At 47.7% G+C, this 12,500-nt stretch overlaps 1 protein-coding gene across 9 annotated transcripts in view; it reads right to left on the minus strand.

Annotated features, from left to right (window-relative positions):
- The window catches only part of GLT1D1 (glycosyltransferase 1 domain containing 1), a 158,774-nt gene that overhangs the window by 77,150 nt on the left and 69,124 nt on the right, over positions 1-12,500 (minus strand). For 7 of the 9 annotated variants that reach the window (XM_074402031.1, XM_074402028.1, XM_003937097.4 and 4 more), the window contains 2 exons: positions 10,286-10,381; positions 9,596-9,645 (listed from right to left, as the gene is read on the minus strand). The exons of 1 other annotated variant lie outside the window; for it this stretch is intronic. In XM_074402031.1, coding sequence (XP_074258132.1) covers positions 9,596-9,645; positions 10,286-10,381 — 146 coding nt within the window. The remainder of the gene's footprint in view (positions 1-9,595; positions 9,646-10,285; positions 10,382-12,500) is intronic. One more of the 9 variants, XM_010347631.3, reaches the window with a different exon arrangement.

The raw sequence follows: 12,500 nt of genomic DNA on the forward strand, positions 1-12,500 counted from the left end.
CTGTACCTTTCCACTTCCCATTTCTGATGCCTTTTGCTCAAATTATCCTAAACAGCTGAATTACCCTATAATCCTACCATCTTATCATGAAAAAGCACACAGTTCAATGAAAGTCTTTTTTGGGCTCTACATATTAATTTTCAAAATCACATTTTATGAGTATTTTTAGTTAGAAATTTCTCGTTTTTAGTTTTATTAGCATGCCACTGCTCTCATAATAAATATTTAGGAAAAAATCATTTATCAAGGAAAAAAATCAAATTTTACAAGACCTACAAAAACACTTTAAAACTTAACTGAAGGCATAGCAGCAACTGTCAAATTGAAACTAAAAAGTGCATTTAATTTTCCTGGATTTACCTTCCACATCAGTTTACTTTCAAATCTCTTAGTGAGGCCAAGTGGAACAGAGTGAAAGATAAAGAAAAAAAGGAGGGTGGATCTTTTTATTTAAAGAAAGCGCATGTTATGAAATTTTAAAAGGCAAAAGCATCGCAAGCCACAATGAAAATTCTCATTTCCTCCTTCCAAGCTTATTTATTTTCTAGCAAAATATATTGTTTCAACTCCCAGGCTTAAGGGAAGTAATCGTTGACATAAGAAGTTATAGTGGAAAATCATTAAGCTGCCATGCTCAGACCAAATGTTCATACCAGACTCCTTATCAAAGAGCACCAGAAAATGCATCCACTCACAATGCCCCGCAAGCAGAGACCATATGCTTCGCTGAAATGGTTGAACTAAGAGATCAAAGAAGCTTTAATAGAAAACCAAAGCCGCACTCAAACCATCCTGCAGCTAAAACAGTGGCTCAGCATGTCAGAGCAGAAAGGAAACATCAGCATGAAAAGATATTTTCTTTAACATTCACAGGAGGCTGCCCAGGAACCAGGCTCCATTCTAGGAGCTGTCCAAGTGTTCACTCATCAAATCCCCACTGCAAACTGTGAGGCAGGTTGTATTAGCTTAGTCATCCCCATTTTACAGCTGGGGACACTGAGGGATGGAGCAGCTAAGTCATGTGCACCCAGGTAGCTGGATGCAGAGTCTATGGCATGCGTGTAATCACGCTACTACATAGCTGTGTGGTTGTGGTCTAGGTGAGTCTTGCCAGCAGTCAGCATTGAATGATTTCATGCGGAACTATGACCCATCTTTTTAAAAAAGTTCTTGCTAAGAATTACCACAAAAATAAACATGTGTATGGCATCTAAAAACTAAAACAGTGCTAGGCATGGTGGCATGAGCCTGCAGTCCCAGTGACTTGGGAGGCTAAGGTGGGAGGATTGCTTGAGGCTAGAAGTTCTAGGCCAGCCTGAGAAACATAGTGGGATCCCGTCTCTACGAATAAATACATAAATAAATATAAATAAAACATATGCAGCCTCAGCAACATTTTAGGCAATCTAAGAACATCTACTCTACTACTTTTTTTTTTTTTTTTTTTTTTTGAGACAGAGTCTCACTCTGTCACCTGGGCTGGAGTGCAATGGCACGGTCCTGGCTCACTGCAACCTCTGCCTCCTGGTTTCAAGCGATTCCCTTGCCTCAGCCTTCTGAGTAGCTTGGATTACAGGTGTGTGCCACCACCTCCAGCGAATTTTCTGTTTTTAGTAGAGATGGGATTTCACCATGTTGGCCAGGCTGGTCTCGAACACATGAGCCACTGCATCCGGCTACTCTACTATTTTATAAAGTGCTGGTAGAGTAGAAAATGCAAATTTAAAAGCAGAGGGATGATATTCAAGGCAAGCTGCTGCAGCAACTGCCTCCTGGCTGCATCCAGAAACGGCCAGCGCAGAAGTCCACACAGACACGCCCTGCCTGGCCTGCCCTTTGCGGAAGCACCTCCAGCCTGTCCTGTTCCAGGCTCACAAAAGAGTGGGCTGGGACCCAAGCTGGGACAATCCAGGGCCCTCTTCCTGGACCCCGTCCTCGAAGAGAATGACAGAGACTGAGGCATGGGTGTGGCTCGTTTTCTCAGGTGTGAAGCCCTGAAGGAAGGGTTTCTTGACACGACACCCTGGCCTCTGGAATGCCCTGGTTCTGCCTAAATCCAAGCTGGCTTGCCAGCCTGCCCAGGAATTCTCTTAGTGAGTGCTCCTCTTCTTCTAATAAATAGCTTTTGGCTGGCATTGGGCCAGAGGTGGTTTCCGATGCCTGGAGCGAAGGCTCAGGACCGAACTGCTGTGGTTTCTTCATTGGGACCTCCTGAGAACTGGGGGTCCATGGAGAGAAATGGACAAGATGGAAGCACAGCTATAGATGCACTGCCGCTTCCTCCTAAAAGCTGATGGAGCTGGCCAGGCACAGTGGCTCACACCTGTAATCCTAGCACTTTGCAAGGCTGAGACAGGTGGATCATCTGAGGTCAGGAGTTCGAGACCAGCTTGGTCAACACGGTGAAACCCCATCTCTACTAAAAATACAAAAATTAGCCAGGTGTGGTGGCACATGCCTATAATCCCAGCTACTCGGAAGGCTGAGGTGGGAGAACTGCTTGAACCCGGGGGTGGGGAGGCGGAAGCTGCAGTGAGCCCTGATCGTGCCACTTCACTCCAGCCCGGGTGAGAGCAAAACTCCAACTCAAAAAAAAAAAAGACTGTCTCTTCCAAGGCACACTAAGTAAGTCAATGTGATTCTGTACTAACAGGCAGTGAACACGATCTGGAAAAGCTCCAGCCCTCCAGAAGTGTCTAACTGATAGCTAAAGGGTGTGTTCACTCATTGAGCTTCGCAGTTAACAGAGAAAGAAACGGGCGGAAGCGGAGTGCGCTCCCACTGGATGCCACAGGTCACAGTGAGACTCAGGGTGTTAAATCTGCTGCGTGCCACAGTCTTTCCAATAAAAATTTTAATGTGTCCCAAGACCTGACCTCTTACCCACTCCTCAAACCCACCTCCAGATCCTCAGCACGTGCACCAGTCACACTGCAGCACAGTCAACCACAAGCACGAAGCCGCCCTCAGGCTCCTGCTAGTTCTGTACTCGGAACTCTGAAAATTAACGGATGCTTGGAAATTTTATAACGATGGTGGAGGAGAGGGAGTTTAAGTGGAGTGGTCAGGGGAAGCGTATCTGAGCGGGTGGCGTCTGAGCCAGGCAGGTCTGCAGAAAGAATTTCTCCCGCAGGAAGCGGAAGCGCACTGGCCCTAACCAGAGAACTTCAGCGCGCCCCCCACACTCACAGACCCCCCGCACAGACACCCCATCCAAGGTCACCCAAGTCACAGTGTGTCAAACTACACTGCTACTAGGTAGCAAATTATAAAATCAATTGTGGGGTAAAATAAAAAGAAGCGTTTCTCAAAATGGCATAGGATAGAAAAGCATGTCATAACAAAAGGCAGCATGGGACAGTTTTTAAAACATCAGAATGCGTGAATTGCACGAAGTAAAAGAAAGTGCATTGTTTAACAGACCGTTTCTGACGTCTGCGTGTGTGTGTGTGTGCACGTGTAGCGGGTTACTATGGCAAGCGTGCGGAATCCGCTCTGCCCACGCCTGGAGCTGCCTGTGGATACCCGCCTGGAGTCCCCACTCTGTGCTCGGTGACACCTGCTGAGTAAATGGAAACGGGCCTTGGTAAAGCGTCGACACCATGGACACTGATAAACAGGGCTTTGAGGAGATAGGGCTCCCCCATTTCCTAAAAAGCTCTCTCTCCCAGAGAGAAGTAATTTCCTGCTTACAGTTAAAAACCAGACAGCACGTGAAGACACGGCCCTGTCTGCAGCGTGCCAGGCCCTAGACGCTCCCGTTCCGAAGCTTCTGTGGGAGGGAGAGAATCGGAAGTAAACGAGCTGTTGGAAGGGGCTTGCAATTTGTTAGATTCAGTGCAGCCTCAGAGGCTTAGACACTCAACTTATTCCACCCACTGAGATGGTGTCAAGGTTTTTGTGGCAATCGCTGTTGCTTTTCCCCTTAGATTTGAGAAAGACCTTCGAAGAGGCAGAGATCTTAAATTAGGGTCGTGCCCAGAGCCTTCGCTCTGCTAAAGGCTCCCCAAGGCCGGGAGGACCCGCGGCCTCACCGTGAACCGCAGCTGGGTGTGGAAGGCTCCGTTTCAGCAAATCCCAGCACAGCTCGGGGCTATGTGTAGACAGGCCCAGGCCTGGCGCTCATGACCGTTTGCTTAAGCAACAAATCCATAACCCAAGGGCGTCCGTTTCCATTTCCTAGGACTGCTTTAATTAGAGATAGCAAAGTGCCTTGTGGAAGAGGTGCTTTGGAATTCTTTTTTTTTTTTTTTTTTTTTTTTTTTTTTTTGAGACGGAGTTTCGCTCTTGTTACCCAGGCTGGAGTGCAATGGCGCGATCTCGGCTCACCGCAACCTCCGCCTCCTGGGTTCAGGCAATTCTCCTGCCTCATCCTCCTGAGTAGCTGGGATTACAGGCACGTGCCACCATGCCCAGCTAAATTTTTGCATTTTTTAGTAGAGACGGGCTTTCACCATGTTGACCAGGATGGTCTCGATCTCTCGACCTCGTGATCCACCCACCTCGGCCTCCCAAAGTGCTGGGATTACAGGCTTGAGCCACCGCGCCCGGCCTCGAATTCTTAATAACTGACTAATTAAAAAGACTCTCAGACCACAGTCCTTCCCACCAGGGTCCTGGACACCCTGCTGCAGCGCTGCCTGTCCAGCCACCCTTTTCTCTCCTCACTTTGCGTTATCTGCTCCACCCAAGCAAACTGACGTGCTGGGCTGGATGTGCAGCTCCAGACGGGAACGTCAGGCTTTGGGGGCAGTGGTCTAGTTGGGTGGCGGCTCTAGGGGACTCCTCTGGGACCTGTTCTTGCCTACCATGCATCTTGTCATCAGGTAGTGTACAGATGGGTTAGACTAGTGTGGATGGAGAGTGGGGGGCTCTGGAAATCGTGGAGGAGCTACAGCGTCCCCAGATGGGGCTTTCCATCGCTCCCGAGGGCCTACGGCACCTTCAACCAGCCCATGGCTCCATCTGTTCTTAATTCTAGAATGTCGAGTCCCAGTCAGCTCCGCAACAGCCAAAGCCATTTCGTGATTACCTCCTTCCAGAATTAGAAAAGGAAAGAAAATACAGATGCATTTTGTAGGGGTGTGTGTGTGTGTGTGTGTGCGCGCGCGTGTGCGTATGCTGACATGCACACAGTGTTTAGTTAGATCCCAGCACTTAAAAATAAAGGCATTTCACTGACATTATTTTTAATAAACACACGCACACATGTGCCCCTCCAAATAAAAAGAGGAGGCCTCTGGACTTGTGGCTGTTCCTACAGTCAGCTCCCTGCCCTGCAGGGACAAGATTTCTAATAACCACTTTAGGAAGGAAGGCAAACACTTTTTACAGTCATATTGTGCTTTCAAAAGTAGGCAAACGACAATTAGAGGAGAGGTGCCGTGCTCCGTAAAGACGTGGCAGAAGGGGGCGGGGCTCACACCCGTAATCCCAGCACTGTGAAAGGCCAAGGCGGGTGGATCACCTGAGGTCAGGAGTTGGAGACCAGCCTGGCCAACATGGAGAAACCCCGTCTCTACTAAAAATACAAAATTAGCCGGGCCTGGTGGTGCACACCTGTAAATCCCAGCTACTCAGGAGGCTGAGGCAGGAGAACTGCTTGAACCTGGGAGGCGGAGGCTGCAGTGAGCCGAGATCACACCACTGCACTCCAGCCTGGGAGACAGAGCGAGACTCCATCTCAAAAAAAAAAAAAAAAAAAAAAAAGAAGTAGTAGAAGAGACATATTTCCTCCGGGAAGTGAAAAACATTTCTGACTGCTTCATATGAAAACAGCAGCAGCAAGACGGTGTCGCCCCTAAAACACTGTTAACTTCAGAAGCCATAAAGACGCAACCGGCACCTGCTGCCTCACCGTGAGCAGCGGGGCTCAGAGGACGGGAAGTCTAGGAGGGCACCCTGCGCCCAGCAGCTCCCTCTTCTCCCACCTCTGCGTCGACTCACGGACGCCCTGAGCCTTTACTTCTCTGGAAGGGGGCTCTGTCACGCACCCAGTGCTATCTGTGTGTCCCTACGTTTGCCCCTTGTACTTGTACTGGCTTCCTGGAGAGAAAATGTGACCCCAAAAAAGCCAGAGCCAGCGACCAGATCACCTTCGGTTCAGTGTCTGTGGAGGCTCCTCTCCAGCAGGGGCACTTTTGAAGTATTTCTTCCACCCCACATGCTAACCCTGCACAGAACTCTTTCCCAAACTTGGGCTATTCACATGCACTTTCACAGTCTGTCATATCTGCACACCATCTGGAACACTGCTTAGTTAGTACTCTTTGTGAAGTCCATTTATTTCGGAAGGAGATTTTCATGATCGGAAAGCCGGTATCAAGCACTATACATAGGATGTGATATAAGAATGAAAACAACGAAAAAGAAAAACACATTTTACATTCCTTCTAGATGCTGTTGTTGTGTGCCCATGGCTCCAAGCCTGAGGCCTTCTCGCTCGATTAGCCAGAATTTTAGCATCCAACTAGAAGCTTTTCTTTCAACGTTCTTCAAACAGAAAAATGAAGAGAGAATTTGAAAAAGTAGTAATAATGACCGTGCCTCTATGGGACTTAACATTAATTAGTGCGCTGGGAATTACCTTGTTACCACAAGGCTAGCACTTAATGTGCGTGTGTGCACACCTGCACGCACGTTTGTATGTGTATATGTATCTGTGTGCACACCTGCACACACATGTATGCATGTGTATATGTACGTGTGTGCACATGTGTGTGCACGCCTGCAAACACATGTGTACGTGTGTGCATGCCTGCAAACACATGTGCATGTGTACGTGTGCACACCTGCACACACGTGTATGTATATATGTATGTGTGTAGGTACATGTGTGTGTGCACACCTGCACACACATGCATGCATGTGTATATGTACGTGTGTGTATATGTACGTGTGTGCATGCCTGCATGCACGTGTGTATGTATATATGTATGTGTGTGCACACACCTGCACACATATACGTGTATGTGTATATGATGTATGTGTGTAGGTACGTGTGTGTGTATATGTACGTGTGTGTGAGCATATGTTAACAAACTGCCACATTTAAGCGTAATTTAGCTTCCGTTTGGTATTCAATGTGGCCACACAGATTCTAGCCCTTGATGTTTCTGTTTGTTTGTTTATTTGTTTTGAAACAGAGTCTTGCTTTGTTGCCCAGGCTGGGGTGCAGTGGTGCGATCTCAGCTCACTGCAACCTCCACTTCCTGAGTTCAAGTGATTCTTGTGCCTCAGCCTCCCGAGGAGCTGGGATTATAGGTGCAGGCCACCATGCCTGGCTGAATTTTGTATTTTTAGTAGAGACAGTTTTCACCATGTTGGCCAGGCTGGTGTGAAACTCCTGACCTCAGGTGATCCGCCCGCCTTGGCCTCCTAAAGTGCTGGGATTCCAGGCGTGAGCCACTGCACCCGGCCTAGCCCTTGACATTTTTCATACCTTATGCGGTCCTTTCCGGGTAAATATTTCCAAAAGCCTTTGAAAATACTGAGAAAAGCTTGCAACTCCCCTGGCATGCTTTTTGGTCCCTAGGGAACTAGAAGAACTATGTAAGGAAGAACCGAAAAACAAACCAGGCTCCAGGCAGTTGTGTGACGTTCCATTCACTCCGGTTTTCAGAGACACTACTGTTTTAGGGACCAGAAACAGAAACCCCTCAAAGAAACGGAGTTGACACTGCCAGTGGTACACCCATCAGGCTGAGAACACTAAGGGTGTCGTGTTTTCCAGATTGCTTGAAGTCCGTGCAAGTTCATTTGCATGAGATGACCAGTGCAGCCACACAGATTTTATTAACACTACAGACCAGGCAGCTGTCTCTCCGTGGGAGCTGCGATCGCAAAACACCATAAACCCGAGGCTGACAAACCACAGACATGCACTGCTCACCGTCCCAGAGGCTGCAGGAGGCCCGACAGCGCGTTGTGGCAAAACGGGTGTCTGGCGAGGCCTGTTCCCATAGAGATGCTCGCCGCGTCCTTGCTGGGTGGAAGGGGCGAGGCAGCTCTCTGGGGCCTCCCTAACGGGGACTCATCTTCCCTTATGCCTGAATCACCCTCAAAGGCCCCACCTCTTAACACCCTCACACTGGGGATTAGGTTTCAGCATGGAGTTTGGAGGGACGCACACAGAGGCCACAGCAGCAACTGCGGAACAGAAACCCCACAATGAGGCCGGGCGCTGTGGCTCACGCCTGGAATCCCAGCACTTTGGGAGCCTGAGGTGGGCGGATTGTCTGAGCTCAGGAGTTCCAGACTAGCCTGGCCAACGTGGCTAACCTCTACTGAAAATACAAAAATTAGCCAGGCGTGGTGGCAAGTGCCTGCAATCGCAGCTACTCGGAAGACTGAGGTGAGACAATTGCATGAACCCAGGAAGAAGAGGTAGCAGTGAACTGAGATCATGCCATTGCACACCAGCCTGAGTGACAAGGGCGAAACTCCATCTCAAAGAAAAGAAAACCCACAAAGACACAGAGCTGTCACGGCCATCGGTCTTCCCTGGCTGCCTGGAAACACCCAGGTGTGTTCTGTTTTCCAATCCGCTTGGAGTAAGTACGAGTTCATTCTGGTGAGATGCCCACCGCAGCCACCGATTCAATGACTCTAAGTGCTTGGGACTCCTGCCAGGACCGGCGTGAAACACAGCAGGTGTTGGATCCTCATCTGTTGACGGATGAGGGAATATCTCGGAGTCCCCATGGAATTGGAGGCGGCATCTCCAAGTATCTCCCAGGGGCTCCACCCTCGGTCACGGCCGCCATGGTCGGGTCGGAACGTCTCCCGTCCCAGTGTGTTTCTCAGATTTACAGATACTCATTTCCACACAACAGGGCTCCCAAAGGTGTCACCTGCTACCCGATGGTGGGTAGCAGGAACGACACCAAGTTAGTGGAAATTTCAAAAACAATTTGGAGCACACATAATATTTGCCTTCTGCACCAAATTAGACTAATTTTCACTTTATATAACTTCAATTTTCTCTCTATAGAACTCCTCTGTATTTCTTTTTTTGTTTTTTTGTTTTTGTTTTTGTTTTTGTTTTTGTTTTTGTTTTTTTGAGACGGAATCTCACTCTGTTACTCAGGCTGGAGTGCAGTGGCACAATCTTGGCTCACTGCAACCTCCACCTCTCGGGGTCAAGTGATTCTCCTGCCTCAGCCTCCCTAGCAGCTGAGATTACAGGCAGCCACCATCATGCCTGGCTAAATTTTGTATTTTTAGTAGAGACGAGGGTTTCACCATGTTCTCAGGACTGGTCTCAAACCTCTGCCCTCAGGTGATCCACCTGCCTCGGCCTCCCAAAGTGCTGGGATTACAGGCAGGAGTCACTGCGCCTGGCTGGACTCCTCCATATTTCTGTAGAAGTTATCAGTTTTATGCAATAAATTAGTTGCAAAGATTAATTGTAGTTGTAATGATCTTTAACCTTGGTCTAGTTTTCATTTTTTAAAAGGCAAACTGACTTCATTTCCTTAAAAAGAGGAAAACCCCACTTGGTTAGAAGAGCAATGTAAACTAATTGTGGAAAACACAAAAAAAGTAGAAAGAAGGAAACAAAGGTGAGATCAGTGTTTACTGCACATCAACTTACTTCGGGCCCCACAATCACCAGGTACACACTGGGCTCCTCCTGGTGCCATTCTGGGGAAGAAAAAAGAAAACAAAGAAACGCTTCACATGGGTTCCAGCCACAGCTGCAAGCACAATTTCCTTCAATAAAATTTCTCAGTTATTATTTCATATCACTTGGCTTTCATTCATAATACTAGTCAATTTAAATAGTATTTTAGAATTTCTGTATTTGACATTTTATGATTTTAAGCAGAATTTTTTTCTACAATAATATCCATTATCTAGATTTCTAACTTACTGGATAACTAGGATGAGTGTCCAGTATCACTACAATTCAACGTGGACTCTGGAATATACTAAAGCGATACAGATTCGCTTAAACAATAAATAAAACTCCAAATGCATCACACAGATTGGTATGTGTGAAATATTTTCAGGTAAAATTCTTTTCGTCTTACAATTATTTGCTATTTTTGTGATTTTTCTGAGAACCTGAGGGCACAGGACAGTGGAAAACAGAGTGGAAATTCCTCCCAGAGCTGCTGATCCCATACACCGTTTTCTGTTCTTTTCGAAAGCAGCAATCTAGAAACAGCTCTCATGTGCAGAGAATGAGCTAAAAAAGCTCAAAGCCTGGAAGAGAGAAATGCTGAGACACGAGCCCACAGGAATTCCATAAACAACGGAGGAAGGTAACCAGCAAGCACACCTGAAAATGCGCCCACCAGGTACAGCGGGTCCTTCACTTGTCGAAGTCCGCATATCAGAAGAAATACGTGCAAATTGTCAGCACTTTGGTTAATCTCTGTAAGAGAAGAGTTTGGAATGTTTTCAGTAGGGAGGACTCTGGATGCTGCAGCAGCAGTGATATCACAGATGCATTCAGAAGTGGAGGCCTCTGACTTCGAGGCCAGCTGCTCCTATTCTTACTTTTTTATTTTTGAGACAGAGTCTTGCTCTGTTGTCCAGGCTGAATGCAGTGGCACAATCTCGGCTTGGCTCACTGCAACCTCCATCTCCTGGGTTCAGGCGATTCTCCTGCCTTAGCCTCCTGAGTAGCTGAGATTACAGACATGCGGCACCATACCCGGCTAATTTTTGTATTTTTAGTAGAGATGGGGTTTCACCATGTTGGCCAGGCTGGTCTCAAACTCCTGACCTCAGGTGATCTGCCCCCCTCGGCCTCCCAAAGTTCTTGGATTGCAGGTGTGAGCCACCCCGCCCCGCCCCTACTCTTACTTTTATATTAATGTCCTTGCTGTAAACTTATGCTTTCTGGTAGGAAAAAATGGAGCTGGGCTCAGACTGTAAAATGCAACTTCCCCTGCTGTAAAGAAGAAGGATGAGGCAAGGGAAAACTGACTCAACTATGACTGAAATAGTAGCCAGATATTCTAGAAAAGAGTTAGATACAATTCCAGATAGGAAGAAAAATTTCTTGATGAAAATAGAAAAATATACTCATGAACTCATATATGCATAGAGGGATACACACATCTAAAGAAACACATGTCCTGGAATCAATCCAAATGTCCATCAATGATAGACTGGATCAAGAAAATGTGGTACCTACACACCATGGAATACTATGCAGCCATAGAAAGGAACGAGATCATGTCCTTTGCAGAGACATTATCCTCAGCAAACTAAACACTTATGAGTGGGAGCTGAATGAGAAGAGCACATGGATACATGGGCGGAAGGACATACACTGGGGCTGTCGGAGGGCGGGAGAGGGCAGGAGGGAGAGCACCATGAAGAACAGCTAATGGACAATGGGCTTAACACCTAAGTGATTGGAGAATCTGAGCCACTGCGCCAGGCCAAGAATGAGGCTTTAGTGCGGAGACTCAGCCATCCTGGTTGCATGAGGCCCTGGACACATGATGAGCTCACGCAGGACCCAATGAAAGTTTAGCCAACTGTAAGTGTCCAGGTGAGCCTGGCGGACACATACGAAGCGGCCCTCACGGGAGACATGCATCAGGAGAAATGCAGGGTGGCTGCTTTCAGCTGGTGCATCTTTTATTTTTTTTTCTTTTGGGACAGAGTCTCGCTCTGTTGCCCAGGCTGGAGTGCAGCGGCCTGATCTTAGCTCACTGCAACCACTGCCTCCCAGGTTCAAGTGCTTCTCCTGCCTCAGCTTCCTGAGCAGATAGGACTACAGGCGCGTGCCACTGCACCTGGCTAATTTTTTTTTACTATTTCTAGTACAGATGGGGTTTCACCATGTTGGCCAGGTTGTTCTCAATCTCATGACCTTGCGATCCACCCACCTTAAAAGTGCTGGGATTGCAGGAGTGAGCCACCATGCCCAGCCCATCTTTTTTTTTTTTTTTTTAAATGAGAAAATATGTTTAATTTTGTAATAAAAGTTTCTGAAAAAGAGGCATAAATTTAGACAAATTCGCTTCACAGTCCAAATTTCCTATAATGCATCTGCTCTCTAATGTGAGGGATCCCTGTCGGGTGCGGTGGCTCAGGCCTGTAATCCCAGCACTGTGGGAGGCCGAGGCAGGCAGATCACCTGAGGTCAGGAGTTGGAGACCAGCCTGACCAACATGGTGAAACCCTGTCTCTACTAAAAATACAAAAATTAGCCAGGTAGGGTGGTGGGCGCCTGTAATCCCAGCTACTTGGGAGGCTGAGGCAGGAGAACCCGGGAGACGGAGGTTGCAGTGAGCTGATATGGCGCCACCACACTCCCAGTCTGGGTGACAGAGTGAGACTCCATCTCAAAAAAATAAATAAATAAATAAATAAATAAGGGATCCAGACCAAGACATCTGCAGATACAGGAAAAAGCTGAGCCTTATTGGCAAAGGACTTTGGAGGCCTTAGAGCAGGTGTCCCCAAACTATGACCCGTGGGCCGCATGCAGCCCCCTGAGGCCGTTTATCCGGCCTCCCGCCGCACTTCAGGAA

This window comes from Saimiri boliviensis, chromosome 7 (genome assembly GCF_048565385.1).
Source record: "Saimiri boliviensis isolate mSaiBol1 chromosome 7, mSaiBol1.pri, whole genome shotgun sequence".
Taxonomy (NCBI): Eukaryota; Metazoa; Chordata; class Mammalia; order Primates; family Cebidae; genus Saimiri; species Saimiri boliviensis.